Here is a 19,935-nt window from a genome sequence, read left to right on the forward strand (position 1 = left end):
GTGTCTGTTTCCATATCTTTAGTGCTGGCCAAAATCCAGAGAAACCCTAGATAAAACTCTTGGGAAGCTTAATTGCCGTAGGAAGTCTTCCCATGCCCTCCTTGTTACAAAACCATTTCAAGTCCATAACTAGCACACTATTGACTGTGATTCGGGCAAAGAGAAAAGCTTAATGGCTTCAGCTTGATATGACATTTTCTATAATCCTAACTTCATCTGGACAAGTTACATAACCTCAGTTTTTTGAACCTGTTTTTCATCTGTAAGATAGGGATAATAGAACCTATTTCAGAGGTTTGTTGTGAGGATTAAATGAATGTATATGTGTGTCTGCATACATACATACATACATACATACATACATGTCTTAGAATAGAGCCGAGTACATAAGGACTACATTGTTATCATCTGACGATGAAGTTCTACCAGTTCTGAGTGGCATTTATTCATTCTTTTGTAACATACTGCGATATAGAATCCAGGATATTAGATAAAAATCATTAAATTTGTAGAAAGGCATTATGTTATTTGACAAAGAACATATTTCAATGTATTTGAGTGCTAACTTTATTACAAAATTCATTGAAAATGCTAAAAATTCAAATGTGACTTCTTATATCCTGATCATAGTCCTATGGCTTGCCTTTTTTTGTTGCAGTTTACCAAATTCGCAAAGTTTGGGCTGGTATGGCACCATGACTGGGTGTGGCAGCAGCAGTTACACAGTCACTCCCCACCTGAATGGACCTGTGACAGATACTGCTCCTTTGCTCTTTACTTGTAGTAATTTAGATTTGAACAATCATCATAGCTTATATGTGACACCACAAAACTGACAGCATCACCAAGTCATGATTCTTGAGTTGTTTTTCATAAATGTGTATATTCAATGTGTTTAAATTCCATCTACATAAACATTCCATTATCTGTTGCAACTGAAAACAAAATCTGGAAGTGTGAGTGTGTTTGGTAAACAACACAGCTATTATTTTTGACCTCTTCATAGTAAAATGAAGTAAAATGGAAAGTTTGGAGTAGGAGAAAAGAGAGATTAGATCATAAGGCACTTGATGCTCCAAAAATCCTGACTTCGGAACATCAAATGCATATGTGCACTTTTATCTTTGTTCTGAGTCACTGCAGTCCCCAAAGTCATATGCCAATGTTCACACTGGAATACTGTATTGTACACCAAACTGGAAGGCAATTTTCCTATGAAAATCAAAGCCTGTATATTCATTGGTATGCTCTATACAGAAATCTTAATAAAAATTTTATAGTGTGAACAGTGCACAGTTAAGACATAAAAATGTATCATTCTTTATAAAAATCTACTGAAAATGTGTAATCATTGAAGACAGTTCTTTTAAGCATGATTTTAAAATAGCGACTGAAATTCATTTTAAACAAATAATAGTAGTAATCCATTAGTTATGGCCCGCAGTGTTCTTTGGAGAGCCACAATAATTTCAAGAGGAAAATATACCAGTGAAAATTGTGTGGCTATTTTGAGTAGAATTGGTCAGTTGATTATTTTGTGTAATTGAGATATATGTAGTAGTTTAAGCATGATTCTTGAAGAAAGCAATAGTGACTTTTGCATAGGGAGATTTTGGTAGAAACTTCTTGGGACTAAACAAGTTTAGAGATGCATTTAAGAATTATTCACAAAATGTATAATTCTAAATTAAAACATAAATATATTTTCAAAAGCATTTGATTTCTCTGAAGCATGATATAGCTGGTCTTACCTAGTGAATCAGGATTGTCCTCAGGTAAATGAAATCATGATACATTATTGCAGTGAACTCAAGTGCAATACTTTGTGAGACATATAATTCCTCCTATGATTTTCACATTTTTATATCTTGTATATGGGAAAAGCCAAATTAAATTGAATTCAAATTAATTCCAGCATTAGACTAAATGAGCAAACTTAAGTAAATGTTCAAACTAGGTAAGTATAAAACCACAGGTTAACAATATTGGAGTACTTTTAGAATTACATTAAAGCTGTCTTAAATGTCCTATCCCAAATCTAAAAAAAAAAAAGAAAATGGTAGGCTAATACAGAATTTTAAAATGCACTTTGTACCAGTGTCTATATGGAAAGAAGTAGATGCTGAATACCTCAAGAAGCCAAGGGAACAAGCAACATTAGGAAGTTGTCACAACATGCTCAAAGACAAACTACAATTGTCTGCTATCTATTTCTTCAGAACTGGAACTAATACGACTATCTTTTTCTGTTTTATACTTTGATTAGAATGTTATTTCCTCTCTTACTTAAAATGTACTTCAACTTTTTAACAACTGATACAATAACTTCACAAAAGTATAACACTAGGTTGAAACCCTAAGGAAAAATTGAAATTGTTAATGCTTTAGATCTTTTGGGAGGCCAGTACACAGACAAATAAATTTCTTCTTTTTATGATACAAAATTACTTTGTATTCAATCAGAAGCGTATACTTACTTATGTTATTTTGGGTTTGTTTATAAGTTCTCTCATTGTAACCAAATATTTAAAAATGTATAGTATAAAAAGTTACCTGTGGTATTAAGTGACAAAAGCGTACTTTTATTACAACTTCAGTTGTTAGATTTCTTCTCAGAATGCCAACTGTTTATTTTGCTAATAATGTTAGGTATCTAATCATCTAGAGCTGTCTGAAAAGATATGTTGTCTTTGTTAATCCTTGGGGTTCAAGGTGATAAAGTTTTTCTAGTAAGGCTCCCCTTGATAATGTTCCTATTTGACCAAACTAACGAAGATTACTTTTTAAAAATTTTTCAGATAAAATAACTTGGTTCTTTCTGCTGCATTAGTTGACTGTTCCAAATTTAAGGTTTGTAAGTTTATTCTTATCATTGACTAGGGTACCCAAATTCTTGCATTTGTCTCCTTATACACATCTAACACATCACCAAAGACAAATAAAGATACACTCTGGCCCAATCTTTGCTTAAAAATTCCAAAGCACTAGGAGCACTTTAAGTTTGGTCTTGAAAGGAGTTGTTTATAAAATCAAAGGGCTACCGATTCCCTCTTCATCCTGCACTGAAGCACATGATGACAATATCAAACCTTCATTTTTGTTCATTAAAAAGTGAATTTCATTACTTAAGTGTGTAATTCTATAGTGATTAGCAGTATTTGTTTTCATCATTTCACTTGGGTGGCCATTAATTTTGAAACTTTTACCACTCATTGTAGTTGGTTGTAGTTTTATGGAAAATGTAATTTATAGCTAAAGTGGCTTTTTTATGCATAGCTGCCTTTTTTATTGTTTAACAGTGTTTCTCAGCTATATAATCAGTTTCAAACTGGTTGTAAAAGTATAGCTGTGGCCAATGAATGTATTTATTTGTTGTTTCACTAAATTGTAACAAAACACTACTATTAAAAATAAAAGTGTTTGTGCTTTTATTTAGAGTTCTGGTTTTCTTCATCTCTTATAATGGACTATAATGAGTTTCTATCATATAAGGATAAGAACATAGTGCTACCACAAAAAAAAAAAAAAAAACAGGAGTTACAAATGATAGTTTGCCTTTAGTGATCTCATAATTACTTACATCTGGATGTCATATCGCTTAATATACACCAGTTTGACATGAAGTGCCATGCAGTTTAAAATGCCAATACGTTATTAGATAGTACATTTTTATTTATTCAAACATTAAGCTAAGAAAAATTGTTGTATGAAATAATTTATAACAGTTCTCCCCTTCCCTTTAGAATCTTAAACAAGAATCCATTTATCTACCTTATAATCCTAGGAAGGTATTATTTGATTATTCAAGAAATTCCTCAATGATGCTGCCTTTTCCCATGAAAGAAGTTCCTTTTTTTCCCAGAATAGACCCCTTTCATGACCCACCAAAAACCACACCAAATCTTGAATACAATTTCAGCTTTATTGACCCCCTAAAGTGTACAAATCCTTGGGACTCTACTGACCCTTGCTGTAAAGTGAAGGGAGTGAAAGTATTTGGAATATATGTAGGACCTCTAATATAATAAAGATGTCACTTTAAAATCAATTTATTCAACAAACATTTATTAAACATTCATATGCCAAAAACTATGCTATGGAGATGCAAAAAATAAAAAGGTTCCTTTTCCTGCCCTTAAAGAGCTCACATTCTAGTAAAGAAGACCTTTGAAAAATAATACAGTACAATTTAAGTGACATACAATAGAGGTAGGTTGTAATTACAGTGGTGACACGAAAGTGGAAGTTAGATGACTCTCCTTGAGTGAAGCAAAGGAGGTTTCACAGAGGAAATGCTTATGTCAGGCCTGCAAGATGCATAGGAATTTTCCAAGTGGGGAAGGATGACTAGCACACTTGATGCTAAGAGTACAGCATTTACCAAGGCGGGAGGCCTGGCCAAATGTGGCTTCTGAAGAACTATAAGTCTGTTTCACCAGAACATTCAGTGGAGGAAACACATCACACATCAGAAGACCTTGTACACCAAACAGAGAAGTTTGGCTTTCTCCTGAAAGTTCCTGAAGTCACTGAAGGGTATTAGGGAGTAACACTGTCATAGTGCTTCTAGAAAGCCTGCTGTGGTAACATTGAGCAACAGAGAGGAGACCAGCTAGGTATAGGAGGCAGGTTAGTACTGTAGGTATTAATAATAGCAATGAAGATGAAAGAGTGATATATCAGAGAGGTGGAGATAAAATCAGTAAAACTTAAACACTAAATGATAGGGGAAGGTGGAGGAGAGGAATGAGCCTAGAAAACTTAGAATATAATGGTTCTAAAATTAACCAAAGTAAGGGACGCAGGCATTAGAGTAGGTTTTGCAGAGTGAATGTTTTAAGACACACACAGGTGTCTCTGGGACAACCAAGTAAAGTGCAACAGGCAGATGGATTGAAGAGTTTGGCTAAAGATAAGGATTTAGGAACTGCTGAATTGAAATTACCCAAGCGTGAGAAGTGGTGTTATGATTAAGAGAAAAAAAAAATGGAGGTCTGAGGAATAACATTAAAGGAATAAATGAAAAGGCAAAAAAAGGGGGCGGGGGGGTGGTTCAGGAGTGAGCAAAATGTAAGAAATCAAGGGAATAAATCTTTAAAGTAGGGGTTGTCAAAAATCTCAATTACAGAAAAAAAGTCAAGTAATAGCTTGTGAATTAAACTGTGGATTTAGAATTAAGATTTTAGACTTCACAGGAAGGGACTGTTAACTACAGAGCCAAATGGCAGATTTTAGTTAAGGAGCCAGTGGAAGGTGACAAAGTAGAGGTAAGAATATTCCTTCAAAAAGATTGGCGGTTAAAAAAAAAGAGGCCAGGCTCAGTGGCTCACGCCTGTAATCCCAGCACTTTGGGAGGCCAAGGTGGGCGGATCACGAGGTCAGGAGATCGAGACCATCCTGGCTAACACGGTGAAACACTGCCTCTAATAACACACACACAAAAAAAATTTAGCCGGGCGTGGTGGCGGGCGCCTGTAGTCCCAGCTACTCGGGGCTGAGGCAGGAGAATGGCGTGAACCTGGGAGGCAGAGCTTGCAGTGAGCCGAGATCGTGCCACTGCACTCCAGCCTGGGCGACAGAGCAAGACTCCGTCTCCAAAAAAAAAAAGGAAGGGAAGCATAAGATGAGAGAGAGGGACACACACAAAATGGCCATTTGAACCCACACTGTATTTTATATTTTATATACAGTGATCACTTCATAGTCTTTTGAGTCTCCAAGAGGATTGACTTAATTAATGGGTTAATGTCTTTCCTTTCCTGCCTTAGAGAAAAATGAAGTGACAGAGGAAAATAGGACAAAGTATTGAACTTAGTTCTGTGATTATTCATTTAAAATATACTGAATACATATGCATACATTCATCCAACAAATATTTATTGGATACCAAGTATGTGCTTGGCACTGTATGAGGCCTTAGGGACACAGAAGAAAAAGTATACAGCAGTGTAAACTGACATTTCTTAACCACTATATAAATAAACCCCACTTTACTAATAATGTGACATTTCAACATGTTATACCTGATAAGACATATGTAAAGAGGGCACATGATTTTGAGGTATATAGCTTCTTTTTCTCTACAATTACCATGTGATATAAATTCCTAAACCCCTTCAAATAGCTTTATAAATGAAGAGCTTCCACTAGTGAAAGCCTCCCAAAATTACAGTTCAGTTTTAGGGAGACAAAGGAAATGAACTTTGTGTATAAAAAACAAAAAGGAAACTGGGTATGGTGGCAGACACCTGTATTCCCAGCTACTTGGGAGGCTGAGGTGGGAAGATCACTTCAGCCCAGTCGTTCAAGTTCCAGCTTGGGCAACACAGCAAAACCTTGTCTCTAAAAAAAATTTTAATAAAATAAATAGCCTACCCTAGTACTATACACATCAAGCATAAAACGGGCAACAAACCTCAAAAAGAACTTTAGATTGGAACTTGAAATTATTATTTATTCTAAGGCTTACAATATTATAGTTCCAGAATTGTGGGAGTTTTTTTTTCTGAGAAAATCATTTTTAGCAATTATTCAGTATTACACACTGAAGTATTTAGGGTTAAAGGGGCATGATGCCTGTAACTGACTTTCAAATGATTGAGGAAAAATTTGTGTGTGTGTGTGTGTACAGAGAAAGCATGAAAGATAAAGCACATATGAACAATTAGTGAATCTGGGTAAGAGAGCTCTTGGTACTATTTTTGAAACTTTTCTGTAAATTGGAAATTATATAAAAATAAAAAGTGTTCCCCAAATTTTATTTAGTATTAGTGAAAGTATTATGAGAATAAATATATAATCTATTCAACTTTTCACAATGTTTAGAAATCTCCTGTGCCTTTGAGTTGTTATTGTATGTTTCTACACACAAAAACAACCCAATCAAAATAGCAATATACTTCTAAAAGTGATTTGTTTCATACCAATGTATTTTAGGATTGCCAGATAAAATACAAGACTCCCAGTTAAATTTGAATTTCAAACAAATAATTTTTTAGTATAAGTATTTTCCAAATATTCCATGTAACATATTAAAAAACTAATTGTTTTATCTGAAATTCAAATCTAACTGGGCAATCTTTATTTTTATTTGCTAAATTCAGCAACCCTAAATGTATTGAAAAATTCTACGTTGGTAATTATGGGTCATTCATGAGGCCTCCTTAGCATTTTCCTATTAAATGCTTGTCACATTTACCATAGTTTTATTTATATTACATATTATTACACAAAATGCTAGTTTGAGAGACTTAGAACATTCACTTTTATCATATATGAATTTGATAATCCTCCTTTTATTCAATATTTAACTTTAAAATTTGTACCACATTATTAAAGTATTACTTTTACTCACAGTAGTATTATACATAGACTTAACACAATTTTTTAAAAATGTGTTTACTTAAAACAATATAATTCTCCTTTACAAAAGCAATTTTATATAAAATGTTTGGCTTAAGACTGTCATTGCTATTATGCCTTTGAATGAAATTCCACTCTTTGGCCTCCATTGTCCAGAACAGGCACATATCAGCTTGTTTTCTTTAATGAATATTCTGTAACAAGTTCCTGAAGTTTTCTAATTCTTTCACACTTGTAGAAATTCTGTAACCAAAAAATATTTCACTCAGAAACCATCTTAGATAAATTTTATCTGTAAAAGTTATTCACCTTGCATTTTAAAACAACATTTTTAAAGTAATTTATTTCAATAAATTTAAGGTGCATAAACCATTTAATGGATTTTAATATATTTTAGTTCTTAATTCGACATGGTAAAACTAAGATATTAATGTCTAGAAATTAGTTATTTTAAAAGTATTTAAATACATATGCCAGGTGCAGTGATTCACTCCTGTAATCCCAGTATTTTTGGAGGCCAAGACGGGAGAACTGCTTGAGGCCAGGAATTTGAGAACACACGGAGACCTGGTCTCTACAAAAAAAAATTAAAAATTGCCAGACATGGCTGTGTGTGCCATGTAGTCGTAGCTACTTGGAAACCCGAGGTAGAACTGCTTGAGCCCAGGAGTTCAAGGTTACAGTGAGCTATGATCATGCCACTGCCCTCTAGCCTGGGCAACATAGCCAGATCCTCTCTCTAAAAAACCAAATTCTTTTAAATAACTAAAATAGCCAGGTGCAGTAGCTCATGTCTGTAATCCCAGCACTTTGGGAGGCCAAGGCGAGCAGACCACTTGAGTCCAGGAGTTTGAGACCAGCAAGCGCAATGTGGCAAAACCTTCTCTCTACAAAAAATAAGAAAATTAACCAGGCATGGTGGCGTGTGCCTGTATCACAGCTACTCAGGAGACTTAAGATGGGAGAATCTATTGAGCCTGGGAGGCAGAGGTTTCCGTAAGCTGAGATCACGTTGGTCAATCAAATACATAAGTATGAGATACATAAATATTAAAATACTTCTATATTTTAAGCATTCATAAGTATACTCCCTTACTTAATATTAAAGTGTATAGTATTTGGTATAAAACGTAAGTATACAAATAATACAATATAGGTACAAGTATTCATAAAAGTATTCGTATGCTTAATATTAAAGTACGAAAGTATAAAGTATATAAACACAGAAATATAACTTTTTAAATGCGTTAAGTATATGAATACTTAAAATATACCATATTTAGTAAATGTAGAAAGAATCAATGCTATTGGCCTATAAAGAGTAAGAGTATTAAATGTATGACTACGCTGTTTTCACTAATTTTTGTAAAGTAAACTTTGTTCCTTATTTTAAGTGCACTTAGCTCTGCTCTCAATCATGAAAAAAACAGAATAATCAATGAAATATTAACTATCTAGCCCCTGGATGCTAGAGACACAATTTTGAAGGTCAATTATTTCAAGCCCAAAATTGTAATATTTTTTAAATGAGGAAATATAGTCTTTTAAAAAGTGTTAATTTTTATAAATCTCAGCATTTCTTGCATGATAGGCCAGAACGAAAGGCATCCATACTTAAATATTTTAATGTAAGTTCCTTATTTCATGCTTTTCTTTAATCATTTTGATAGGAAATAATTATTTTAAAAAGAATTATTAACCTTTTTATATAATGGTGAGTTCACAAAGACATTTACATGTACACCTATGTTAAACAGCATGATTTTTCTACCACTATCACAAAAATAATTGGATAGGAAAAAAAACTGCTTTTAAGCAATTTTTAATGTACAAATTCAATAAGATGAATATTAAAATTCAGTGAGTAATTATAATTATGATTTTATATATACATATACACACTTTTTTTTTTTTTTTGAGATGTTATCTTGCTCTGTCGCCCTGGCTGGAGTGCAGTGGTATGATCTCGGCTCACTGCAACCTCTGCCTCCCGGGTTCAAGCGATCCTTCTGCCTCAGCCTCCCGAGTAGCTGGGACCACAGGCATGCTCCACCATGCCTGGCTAATTTTTTGTAATTTTAGTAGAGTTGGCCAGGCTGGTCTCGAACCCCTGGCCTCAAGTGATCCACCCACCTCGGCTTCCCAAAGTGCTAGGATTACAGGCATGAGCCACCGTGCCCGGCCCTAATTATGATTATAAAAGTCAACAGATGAAAATAAAGACCATCATGTACTAATTGTATATGTCTACATACTTGAGGTATTTCATAATATCCCATAATTCTGTAATGAAATGATTTCTTCAAAAAAAATATTCTTGGCTGGGCACAGTGGCTCACGCCTGTAATCCAGCACTTCGGGAGGTGGAGCCAGGCAGATCACCTGAGGTCAGAAGTTCAAGACCAGCCTGGCCAACATGGTGAAACCATGTTTCTACTAAAAATACACACACACACACACACACACATACACACACACACACACACACATAAATTAGCCAGGCGTGGTGTCACACACCTGTAATCCCAGCTACTTGGGAGGCTAAGTTGGGAGAATCGCTTGAACCCAGAAGGCGGAGGTCGCAGTGAGCCGAGATCACACCACTGCACTCCAGCCTGGGCTACAGACCACAACTCCGTCTCAAAAATAAATAAACAAATTAAATAAAAAGGATATTCCTTACCCAGTTTTTTCTGAAAGCATATATGTTGCTTTAGACTTACTTGGCTACCAGAAGCATTTCAGTACATTCAAACTAACCTTCCAAATGCGTTGAATAATGATACTATTTCTTGTCTGGTTAGATGGAATTCATAACTAGGTCCACTTTCTGGCATATTTGCTATCAATTTCTCAGAAAACAAGATCTTCAGAGCAGTGCCCAAACCCTGAGTCTATAACAGAAATAAAAAAAGAAAAATTAGAAAATTATTCATGCAAAGGGTAAATGAGAAATAGGAATGACTAGATTTGCTTACCTGAAGCTTTCCCCACAGACGACATTTAAAACAACCAACACAATCCATAATTCTTGAAATATTTCTAAAATGCAGTCGAAAGTCCTCCTGAAAACAATTTAACAAAATTTTATTAAGATGTAACATACAGTCAATTAGTAAGTATTTTCTAAGCACGTTCTATGTGCCTAACACTGTGCAAGGTACTATGGGATACCAAACATGAGAACAGCACTAATATTCATTGATTCTACATACCAGATCCTTACATATACAATCTCATTTAATCTTCACCACAAATCCAAAGGTAGATATTGTTATAATCTAGACCTAATGAATGTAAAAAACAAGATTCAGAGTGTTTAGGTAACTTGCCTAAACTCCCACATCTAGTAAACAAAAAACTTAGAAACCAGGCCTGTCTGACTCCAAAGCTAAACTATCTGCAAAAATATACAAAATAACTTTGTCAAGGTGTCCATTGTAGGTGATTAACTATATGTCAATAGGTGGAGAAAGGAGGGTGAGACAGGGTTAGAGAGCATCATTTACCAGAAGGAATGGAGGGAGGGAATGAGAGAAGAAGGCAAGAATGGAAAGGAAAAAAAAATCCTTTGGTTTCTTTTTTTTTTTTTTTGAGAGGGAGTATCGCCCTGTCACCCAAGCTGGAGTGCAGTGGGGGGATCTCGCTCACTGCAAGCTCTGCCTCTTGGGTTCACACCATTCTCCTGCCTCAGCCTCCTGAGTAGCTGGGACTACAGGCACCTGCCACCACGCCCGGCTAATTTTTTTTTTTTTAGTAGAGCCAGGGTTTCACCATGTTAGCCAGGATGGTCTCGATCTCCTGACCTCGTGATCCGCCCGCCTTGGCCTCCCAAAGTGCTGGGATTACAGGCGTCAGCCACCGTGCCCGGCCCTTTGGTTTCATAATAGTTCAACCACAGCCCTTCTTTCTGGTATGAATAAGGTAAAACAATCAGGTCTTCCTTTGTTAGTATTAACATTACTATTACTATTAACATGCAAAAATATATAAAATATAGTGAACGCCATCTACCCACTACCAAGTTTTAGAAAAATTTGTCACAAGTACAATCGAAGCCCCTCATGTTATCTCTCAAGTCCCATATCCCACCCTCTACTACTATATTGAATTTGGCATTGTTCCCTTTTTGTTTTTATGCTTTTAATACATATGTATACATCCATGAACCCTAGAATATTATATCATTTATAATAGGGAGACATGCATCCAGCTAATCTAAACATAGTATATGTCCTTAAGGAATAGGGAAAAAAGAAGGGAAGCCAAGAACACATCCTTCTTTTCCTTCAATGGAAATTACCAATTGATCCTCCAAGAGACTCCTGTACCGGACTAAGAGGGGAATCTCAAGCTTACAGTATTCTTAGCAGGAAATTTGACATACATCTCAGATAGAACATCCATTATACAAATTGGCCTATAATTTAGGCAGCACACAGTATTTCTCTTTTTCTAATGTGATAAACCACACACTAGGCTCAACCAGATGAAGGCAGGACCACAAATCTAAAATAGGAATAAATCAATTATTGGAATCCACTATTCAAAGGAAACCTCAATTTGCTCTGGAGACAGACTTTCCCAACATGCTTTATTCAGTTTGTGACTTTCAAACAGCTGTAACATGAAAAAAAGTTTTAATAGGATCTAAGATGTAATATCTTTATTAATTAAGACAAAGCCCAAATTGTTCATTTTTACCGTATCTTAATAGTATTCTCTATCTTAGTTTCAGTACCTGTCCAGTAAGAGGTACTATTTTTTTATTTTTATGACCACATGACATGCAAGCAACAGGTACTAATTTTAAACCTACTTAAAAAAAACTAACCAGTAATATTACTCTACAAAGATTCTGTGATCTGATTTTAGGTTAAACTAGAGCACTGACCAAAACTTAAAGAAAAATCACACTTTTAACAATAATAACAGAGTAAGAAAGTTACCCTAAAGAACATGTTCCCATCCTATGAGCTGTTGACTTCTAGAAGACTTAATGGTTATTATGAGGATCTACAGAATCCACATAGAGACAAGACCGTATACCACAGAATAAATAGCTCACATGTATGCACTATAAATTTCCAAATAGATAGAAATGTTATGATCAATAAAACACAACTTTTACTTTCAAAGTGTTACTAAATGCATGGTGGCTTTTTGGCAATCATATTTTCAAAATTAACAGATACTAAAAATACTCTGTCTCTTGTAGAGACAGAGAAGAGGCCTTGAAAGTTCCTGAGTATAAGAGACTCATACTTGTGAGAGTTGGAAGCCTCTGTTCTAAAAGACTGTGCTTGCTTTTGTAGACGCTAATTTCAATGTTTCATTCTACGTTAATTCAAATACTTGAATGTGACAGGTCTTGAGTAAGTCTTTGTATGACATGTACAGAGAGCAGGCATGGCTGCTTACAATAGCCAAATAAACACTGTAAAATTAAAACCAAGCACATCAAATAGCATGCATCTTCTGCTTAAGTGAACTTAATATGCTAGGACCAAATTAATAGGCTAGAAATTTACTAGATCAAATTAGTAAAAATTAGTAAGGATTTCACAGGAGAAAATCCTTGTGACTTAACAAATAACAATTATGTACAATAACCTGAGTATATCCCCTAATTATCTCAGGTTAGAAAAATGTATGGTCCTTAAAATAACCAGTACCTAAATCACTTACAGATTTTCCTTGTTTAAACATACAGTTTTAGGTCATCACTTTAAATTACAACCAGTCAATAGAATGATCAAGCATGCTGTGATTTATATTCAGTGAAACCAACTGACCAATTCCTGCCCAAATTCTCAAATACTTTACAAGTCTTCAAATGAGATTGTATTCTATTTGAATTGAATGCTAAATAATTCTCCTTCATACAAGTCCTCTATTTCTAACCATACATTGATAGGGTACTAAGGAAACAAGATGAGATTTTTTAAATTAATTTATAAATATGACTGTTCAAATCCATGTTTACCAGAAACTACTTTTTAAAAAAGTAAATCTTTGATAGTAGCATGTTTTGTTTTTTACATCTTTCCTGTAAAAGATTCAGAAAAATTCTGTTACATCAAGACTCTACCTAAACTTCATAGGACATTAAAGGTGTTTCCGAGTTCTGATCAAATTAAAACAATGTGAGAAATCTTTCTAATCTGCACGATTTAAAAAGAGCTGATGCCAGAACACTTTCCAATAAAAAAAAAAAAAGGAACATATTGAAAATAGTAGGAAAAAAAGAAGTCTTATTACAGCATCTTCCCCCTCACTTTCTAGTTCCTGGAAGCTGTTTAGGCAGATTATATAAGCACTGAGGTATGTATTTGTAGCAAGAATGCTTCAAGTAGGAGGTAGATGGGAAGTCAAGAATAAGTATTATCTAACAGCAAAAAAACTGAGTGCATAAAATCAGGTTCTTTCATTACAGAAAGAATGAAAAGCAAAGGAAAATTTTTGTAAATATTTTGATGAAATCAGGCTGTGTATGGTAGTGGCTCACACCTGTACTCCCAGCACTTTCAGAGCCCAAGACAGGCAGATTGCTTGAGGCCAAGAGTTCAAGACCAGCCTGGGCAACATAGTGAGACCCCAACTCAACAAAAAAATTTTAAAAGTTAGCAGGGCATAGTGGTGCCAGCCTGTAGTCCTAGCTACTCAGGAGGCTGAGGTGGGAAGATGGCTTGAATCCAGGAGTTCCAGGCTGCAGTGAGCTACGATTATGCCTCTGCACTTCAACTCTGGTGACAAAATAAGACCTCATCTCTTAAAAAAACAAAAATATATATACAATATGTATGAAATCAGACATATTTGTATAGAAATCTACCTATACGTATCTACCATATCTAGTATCTATCTATATCTAGTATCTTTATTAAGACAAAGCCCAAAGTATTGTTAATTGTTACCATATCTTAACAATATTCTCTATCTTGTGTTTCAATACCTGTTCAGTAAGAGGTACTAACTTTATTTTCACTATTTTTCTATGACCAGATGACATCCAAGCAAGAGGTACTAATTTTAAACTTACTTAAAAAAAAAAAAAAACTACTCAATAATATTACTCTACAAAGATTCTCTGATATATACATATATGATTCATATGTACATATATATAATTTCATGTGTGTGTGTATATATATATATATATGTATATATGTATATATAAAATCAGATCAAACCCAGTAGTACGGAGGTCCACCTGCCTTTACTTACCAGTGGAACTTTGTAAGAGAGAAGAGAAATATAATTTTACCTGACTCCCTCTGGAAATCCCTTGAGGGTGGAAGCTCTCTTTCCTTTTAATGACAAAAAATCGTGCTGTGCACATAATGAGTGTGTAATAAATCTTCCTGGTAATGTTTGATATTTATAGTATTATGAGGCAAATACGTACTCAGAGATGGTCTTGCCTGAGGTCAGACCCTATTAAGAGGCAAGGCAATAACCAGACCCCATTCTGTGGGGTATAGAATCTGTTCTTTCCCCAACTGCACACTGGTATTCATAACTGTCTTTAATTCCCAGTGAATAAGATGAACAGCAGGGGGTGCAATGGCTCACGCCTGTAATCCCAGCACTTTGGAAGGCTGAGGTGGGAGGACCACTTGAGCCCAGGAGTTTGAAACCAGCCTGGGCAACATAGCAAAACCCTGTCTCTACTAAAAAAAAAAAAAAAAAAAATTAGACAGGCATGGTGGTACGTGCCTGTGGTCCCAGCTACTCAAGCTACTCAGAAAGCTGAGGCAGGAGGATCGCTTGAGCACAGAATTTCAAGGTAGCAATGAGCCATGATTGTATCACTGCACTCCAGCCTGGGTGATAGAGTGAGATCCCTTCTCAATAACAATAAAAAAAGATGAATGACAAAACATCACACGGTGCCTTCTCCCACTAATGAAGATCTTTTAATTAAACAATATCATCTTCAGAATTCTCTTCAGCAAAAGACAGACTACTTTTGCTACTCATGCATTGGATCCATTTCCTTTATTACCTCTATTTATTATATGAGATCATCAATGTGAAAGGCATCTAGAAAGTGTACAGCAATATACAGATATCAGTGTTACTTTGAATATAATGCAAAATAGACTTTAAGTGGCACCTGCCTTTGGTCTTGATTTTTTTGAGGAAAAGAAAGATTATGACTCTGATTTTTTCTTAATTTCAAGATGTATATCAAGATATACTGTTAAGTATATATACATGTGTTTATTTTTTTAATTGACAAAAACTGTATATGTTTATGGATACAATGTGATGTTTTAATGTATATTTACAATATGAAGTGATTAAATCAGGCTAATTAACAAATCCATCACCTCACATACTTAATCATTTTTTGTATAGTGGAAACCTTAAAATCTATACTTTCGGCAATTTTGCAATATACAATGCATTATTACCATAGTTACCATTCTGCGCAGTAGATCACTAAATCTTATTCTCCCTAACTGAAACTTTGTACCCACGGATCAACATCTCCTTTTTCCCCATCCACGCCCCACCCTCAGCCTGTGGTAACCATCATTCCACTCTCTACTTTTTTTTTTTTTTTTTTTTAATTAAAGACAGGGTTTCACACGATGTTGCCCAAGCTGGTCTTGAACTCCAGGGCTCAAGCAATCCTCCCACCTCAGCCTCCCAAAGTGCTGGGATTACAGGCCTGAGCCACTGCATCTGGCCTACTCTCTACTTCTATGAATACTATATATGGGTTTATATTCATATCTGCATAAGTGTTAATCAGTTTGTATCTAACAATTAAGTATAAAATAATTACCTTTAGTTTGTGTGCTTCTTTTTTATCCCCAGCAAAAAATGAATTCTCATCAAAATGCAAAGGAAATGACCTGCATTTTAAAACAGAGAATATTCATTTTCACGTGTTATAAACATTAAAAGTCCTGCTAATACAACATTTTACTGGTCGTGATAAATAAAGAGGAGAAAACATAGTAAAACCAACACTCCAATGCCCCAAAACAAATTCTTATCCTCAAACCTCAAATCTCAATTCTAACTGCATAATACAGAAATTTGACCCCAAATCCAATTTGTTCAAATAAACATGAAAATAATACATTATCAAATACTAAAAGAATGGCTCTTAAAACTAAAAATGTGTGCCTCTCAGTACCCAAATCAAAATAAAAACAAAAGCAAAATTCAATCTGAAAAGACCTACAAGCAAAATTAACTTTTAATTATGTTCTAAATAGTTTTCCTTTCTCTAAATGAATATTAAAAATTTCAGGCAGAACACGGTGGCTTGCACCTGTAATCCCAGCACTTTGGGAGGCCAAGTTGGGTGGATCACTTGAGCCCAGGAGTTCGAGACCAGCCTGGACAACATGGCGAAACCCCATCTCTACAAAAAATACAAAAATTAGCCTGGTGTGGTGGTTTGCACATATAGTCCCAGCTACTTGGGATGAGATGGGAGGACTGCTTGAGCCCAGGAGATCAAGGCTGCAGTGAGCCATGACCGTGCCACTGCACTCCAGCCTGGGCAACAGAGGGAGACCCCGTCTCAAAAAAAAAAAAAATTTATCTTGTACATTGTCACTCTTCTATTAATGTATAAATTTTAATATATAATTTACTTGATTTCATGAAGTATTTCCAGAAGTAACATTTTGTTTTCCTCATCCTGAATTTTATTTCCAGTAAAGAGTTGAAAATCTGGGCGCTCGAAGAATGGTAACACTTTGGATAAAGCCCTTAGTTCTATTAAGTAGAGAAAATACAAGTTCTTAAGCCTTCTTGGACCTTCTCCTTCAGTCAAAATTCCATCAAATCGCTGTTGAAATTCTGTAATGTTGTGTCCCCATTTCTTTTCTAACCAGGTCTCTAAGAAGGAAGAAGAATTAAATATTAAAAACTGAATTTGACAATTTTTACTTTAATTATATTAGGTTATTCATGCCTATAGAAGTTAAATTCATTTTGCATTTTAAATTATATAATAACAACCAAGAAAATGGTTTTTCACAATTTAGCCTTTAATAGTTTTATATTAATATTTTATTTTCTAGAACCCATCCTTAAAATGAATTCAATGTTTTACTGAGAAAGCAAGTCTTATTAATAATAAAAATCATTCTTAATTTTTGCAGGTGCATAGTATCTGTTTATATTGATACCATATATGGCATCTTTTGATACAGGCATATAATTTATGTATTAATCACATCAGGGCAAATGAAGTTTCTATCAACTCTACACTTTTAGTTACTTTAAAATGTATAATTAAGTTGCTATTGATTATAGGGTCATTTTTATGGGTATAATAAAAATTATTTATAAATATAAATAAAATCCTGAGTCTTAAAATTCTGAGTTCTGCTTAAACATTTAAAAAAATTTGTTACATTTTTTTTTTGAACATGTGGTCTCTCTGCCTGCAAACATACAGAATTTTAGCTCTGATTTACATAGTTAGCTATGCACATATATTACTCTAAAAATAGACCTTAGGTGCAAGAAAATTATAGAGTAAGTGTGTTTGGGTGAGCATGAGTTTGTATCTGTTTTCAGAAGAATAGAGCAATATTGGAACAAAACAAGTATCTTAATAAGGTGACAAATTTACTAGAAAACTGAAAACCTCAAAAATGCTGAAAGCAAATCTATACTCTGCTTTTTATTAAATTCATTACTGTAAAATCTTCTGACTTATGATTCAGAATTTCCCCATGAACATTTTCTGTTTTTCTTTGCCTGGTTCTCATGCTAGACTTATAATTTTCTTGTCTCTTATAATTTTTTCTTTTATAGTTTATGAGATATTCATTATGTGAGCTGGTCATGACTAACAAGAATGATTTTTATAAAATTTAGTAGTGCACACAAAACAATTTTTAGATGTATTTCCAAAATTGTGTATATATTTTATTTAATTAGGACATTCCATTTGTTCTTTTAATTGAAGAATTCTACATAAGCCGGATTTTTTTTTACTTATTTTATTCTCATTATAATTGACATAAGTAAATTTATATATTTATTGAGCCAATTTGTTCAGGTAAGAACTAGGGATGCTTCAGAAGTCATGAGGATGTTTTTTATATATAAATGTAGCAAACAAACACACAGTACTTGCTGTGTAACAGATGCTCCATGATAAGCCATAAATATTCCTGCTACAATTAGTTTGTAAGTTCAAGTCAGAGAAGGAAAATATCAATAGTGAAGAAATAAGATTGATTCTTCATGTGGAGATAACATTTTTCCACGCTGCAAAGCTAAATCTTGCTGAATTTTAAGAGAAATTCTGTTTATTTCCTAGTTATCTTTAGTTTTGTTTGTCCTATTATGTGTCTTCTAACTGTGTATTCATCACAGCCCTTCTCCTTTTTCTGTGTGATGGCTACAGTTTTCTCACTGTTGTCTTCATGCCATGTCATTTTACATGGTACTTTGTAGGTTTTGATGAGAAAGTTGGTATTTATTTAATGCACTCAAAAATTGGTTTTAACTAGAGAGTTTGCTTATCAATATAACTTTCAGATCAGTTAATTAAGATAAAAGGCAAGCCTGTCCACAGGTGAGACGATTAAATAACATAGCATTGTTTTTCTCTGTTTGTAAAAGGAAAATCTTATTAAATTCTTACACAGGCCAGGAGTGGTGGCTCACACCTGTAATCCCAGCACTTTGGGAGGCCGAGGCAGGTGGATCACGAGGTCAGGAGTTTGAGACCAGCCTTACCAACATGGTGAAACCCCGTCTCTACTAAAAATACAAAAATCAGCTGGGCGTGGTGGCACATGCCTGTAATCCCAGCTACTCAGGAGGCTGAGGCAGGAGAATTGCTTGAATCCAGGAGGCGGATGTTGCAGTGAGCCAAGATTGCGCCACTGCACTCCAGCCTGGGCGACAGAGCAAGACTCTGTCTCAAAAAAAAAAAAAAAAAAAATTCTTACACAAAGTGTGACACACATCAAATTTGCTAAAAAATATATCATAGAAATTAAAGTATTAGGAGAGTTAATGGTAACTGAAGAATTTTAAATTTCATGTTCTATGATACACTTACAGCACAACGTTTCCGTGTAGAATCTTTTATTTTTAATTGTGAATGTTAAAGTCTGCAAAATAATAAAATGATCTCTGTGGATATGAAATCTGAAATAATATTTCTTTTCCATATTGATATTACAACTCAGAGGAATTTCTCACTCTTATTTTATGTGATTTTTTTTTAGTGGGTGAAGGTGTCTACAGTTTATATTCTTAGTCACCTAACTGTAGTCAACTTCTTGGTCATTTTCTCTGGAAAAATTTTGAAGATCATGGCAACTTTTAGATTAAACAATTTTCTGGGTTTTTTTAATGCAAACTTGTTTATTGTGTTCACAAACTGGCCAGTCATAAGACCATAAGCAACGCCTGCCCTTTCAGTGGCTTTCATACCATTACCATCTGTAATCAATAAATGTATATTTATTTTGTAAAACATAATATTTGGAAGTATATATACATTGTCAAATGCTTAATTCTAGGTAATTAGGCCACATAGTTAACATTTCTGTGGCAAGAGCAAGTGACATTGTC

The 19,935-nt window shown here is 34.4% G+C and overlaps 2 protein-coding genes across 6 annotated transcripts in view; one reads left to right on the top strand and one right to left on the bottom strand.

Moving 5' to 3' along the window:
• GPR137C (G protein-coupled receptor 137C) overlaps positions 1 to 3,431 on the top strand; it is an 84,334-nt gene extending 80,903 nt beyond the window's left edge. For all 3 annotated transcript variants that reach the window (XM_024231722.3, XM_063715847.1, XM_063715848.1), the window contains one exon: positions 659 to 3,431. In XM_024231722.3, coding sequence (XP_024087490.1) covers positions 659 to 836 — 178 coding nt within the window. In that variant the 3' untranslated portion in view covers positions 837 to 3,431. The remainder of the gene's footprint in view (positions 1 to 658) is intronic.
• Positions 3,432 to 4,044: 613 nt separating this feature from the next.
• The window catches only part of ERO1A (endoplasmic reticulum oxidoreductase 1 alpha), a 58,757-nt gene continuing 42,866 nt past the window's right edge, over positions 4,045 to 19,935 (bottom strand). For all 3 annotated transcript variants that reach the window (XM_024231855.3, XM_054530671.2, XM_024231854.3), the window contains 5 exons: positions 16,983 to 17,229; positions 16,160 to 16,229; positions 10,341 to 10,427; positions 10,123 to 10,256; positions 4,045 to 7,605 (listed from right to left, as the gene is read on the bottom strand). In XM_024231855.3, the coding sequence (XP_024087623.1) occupies positions 7,545 to 7,605; positions 10,123 to 10,256; positions 10,341 to 10,427; positions 16,160 to 16,229; positions 16,983 to 17,229 (599 nt within the window). In that variant the 3' untranslated portion in view covers positions 4,045 to 7,544. The remainder of the gene's footprint in view (positions 7,606 to 10,122; positions 10,257 to 10,340; positions 10,428 to 16,159; positions 16,230 to 16,982; positions 17,230 to 19,935) is intronic.

The sequence above is a fragment of the Pongo abelii genome, chromosome 15 (genome assembly GCF_028885655.2).
Source record: "Pongo abelii isolate AG06213 chromosome 15, NHGRI_mPonAbe1-v2.0_pri, whole genome shotgun sequence".
In the NCBI taxonomy this organism is placed as follows: domain Eukaryota; kingdom Metazoa; phylum Chordata; class Mammalia; order Primates; family Hominidae; genus Pongo; species Pongo abelii.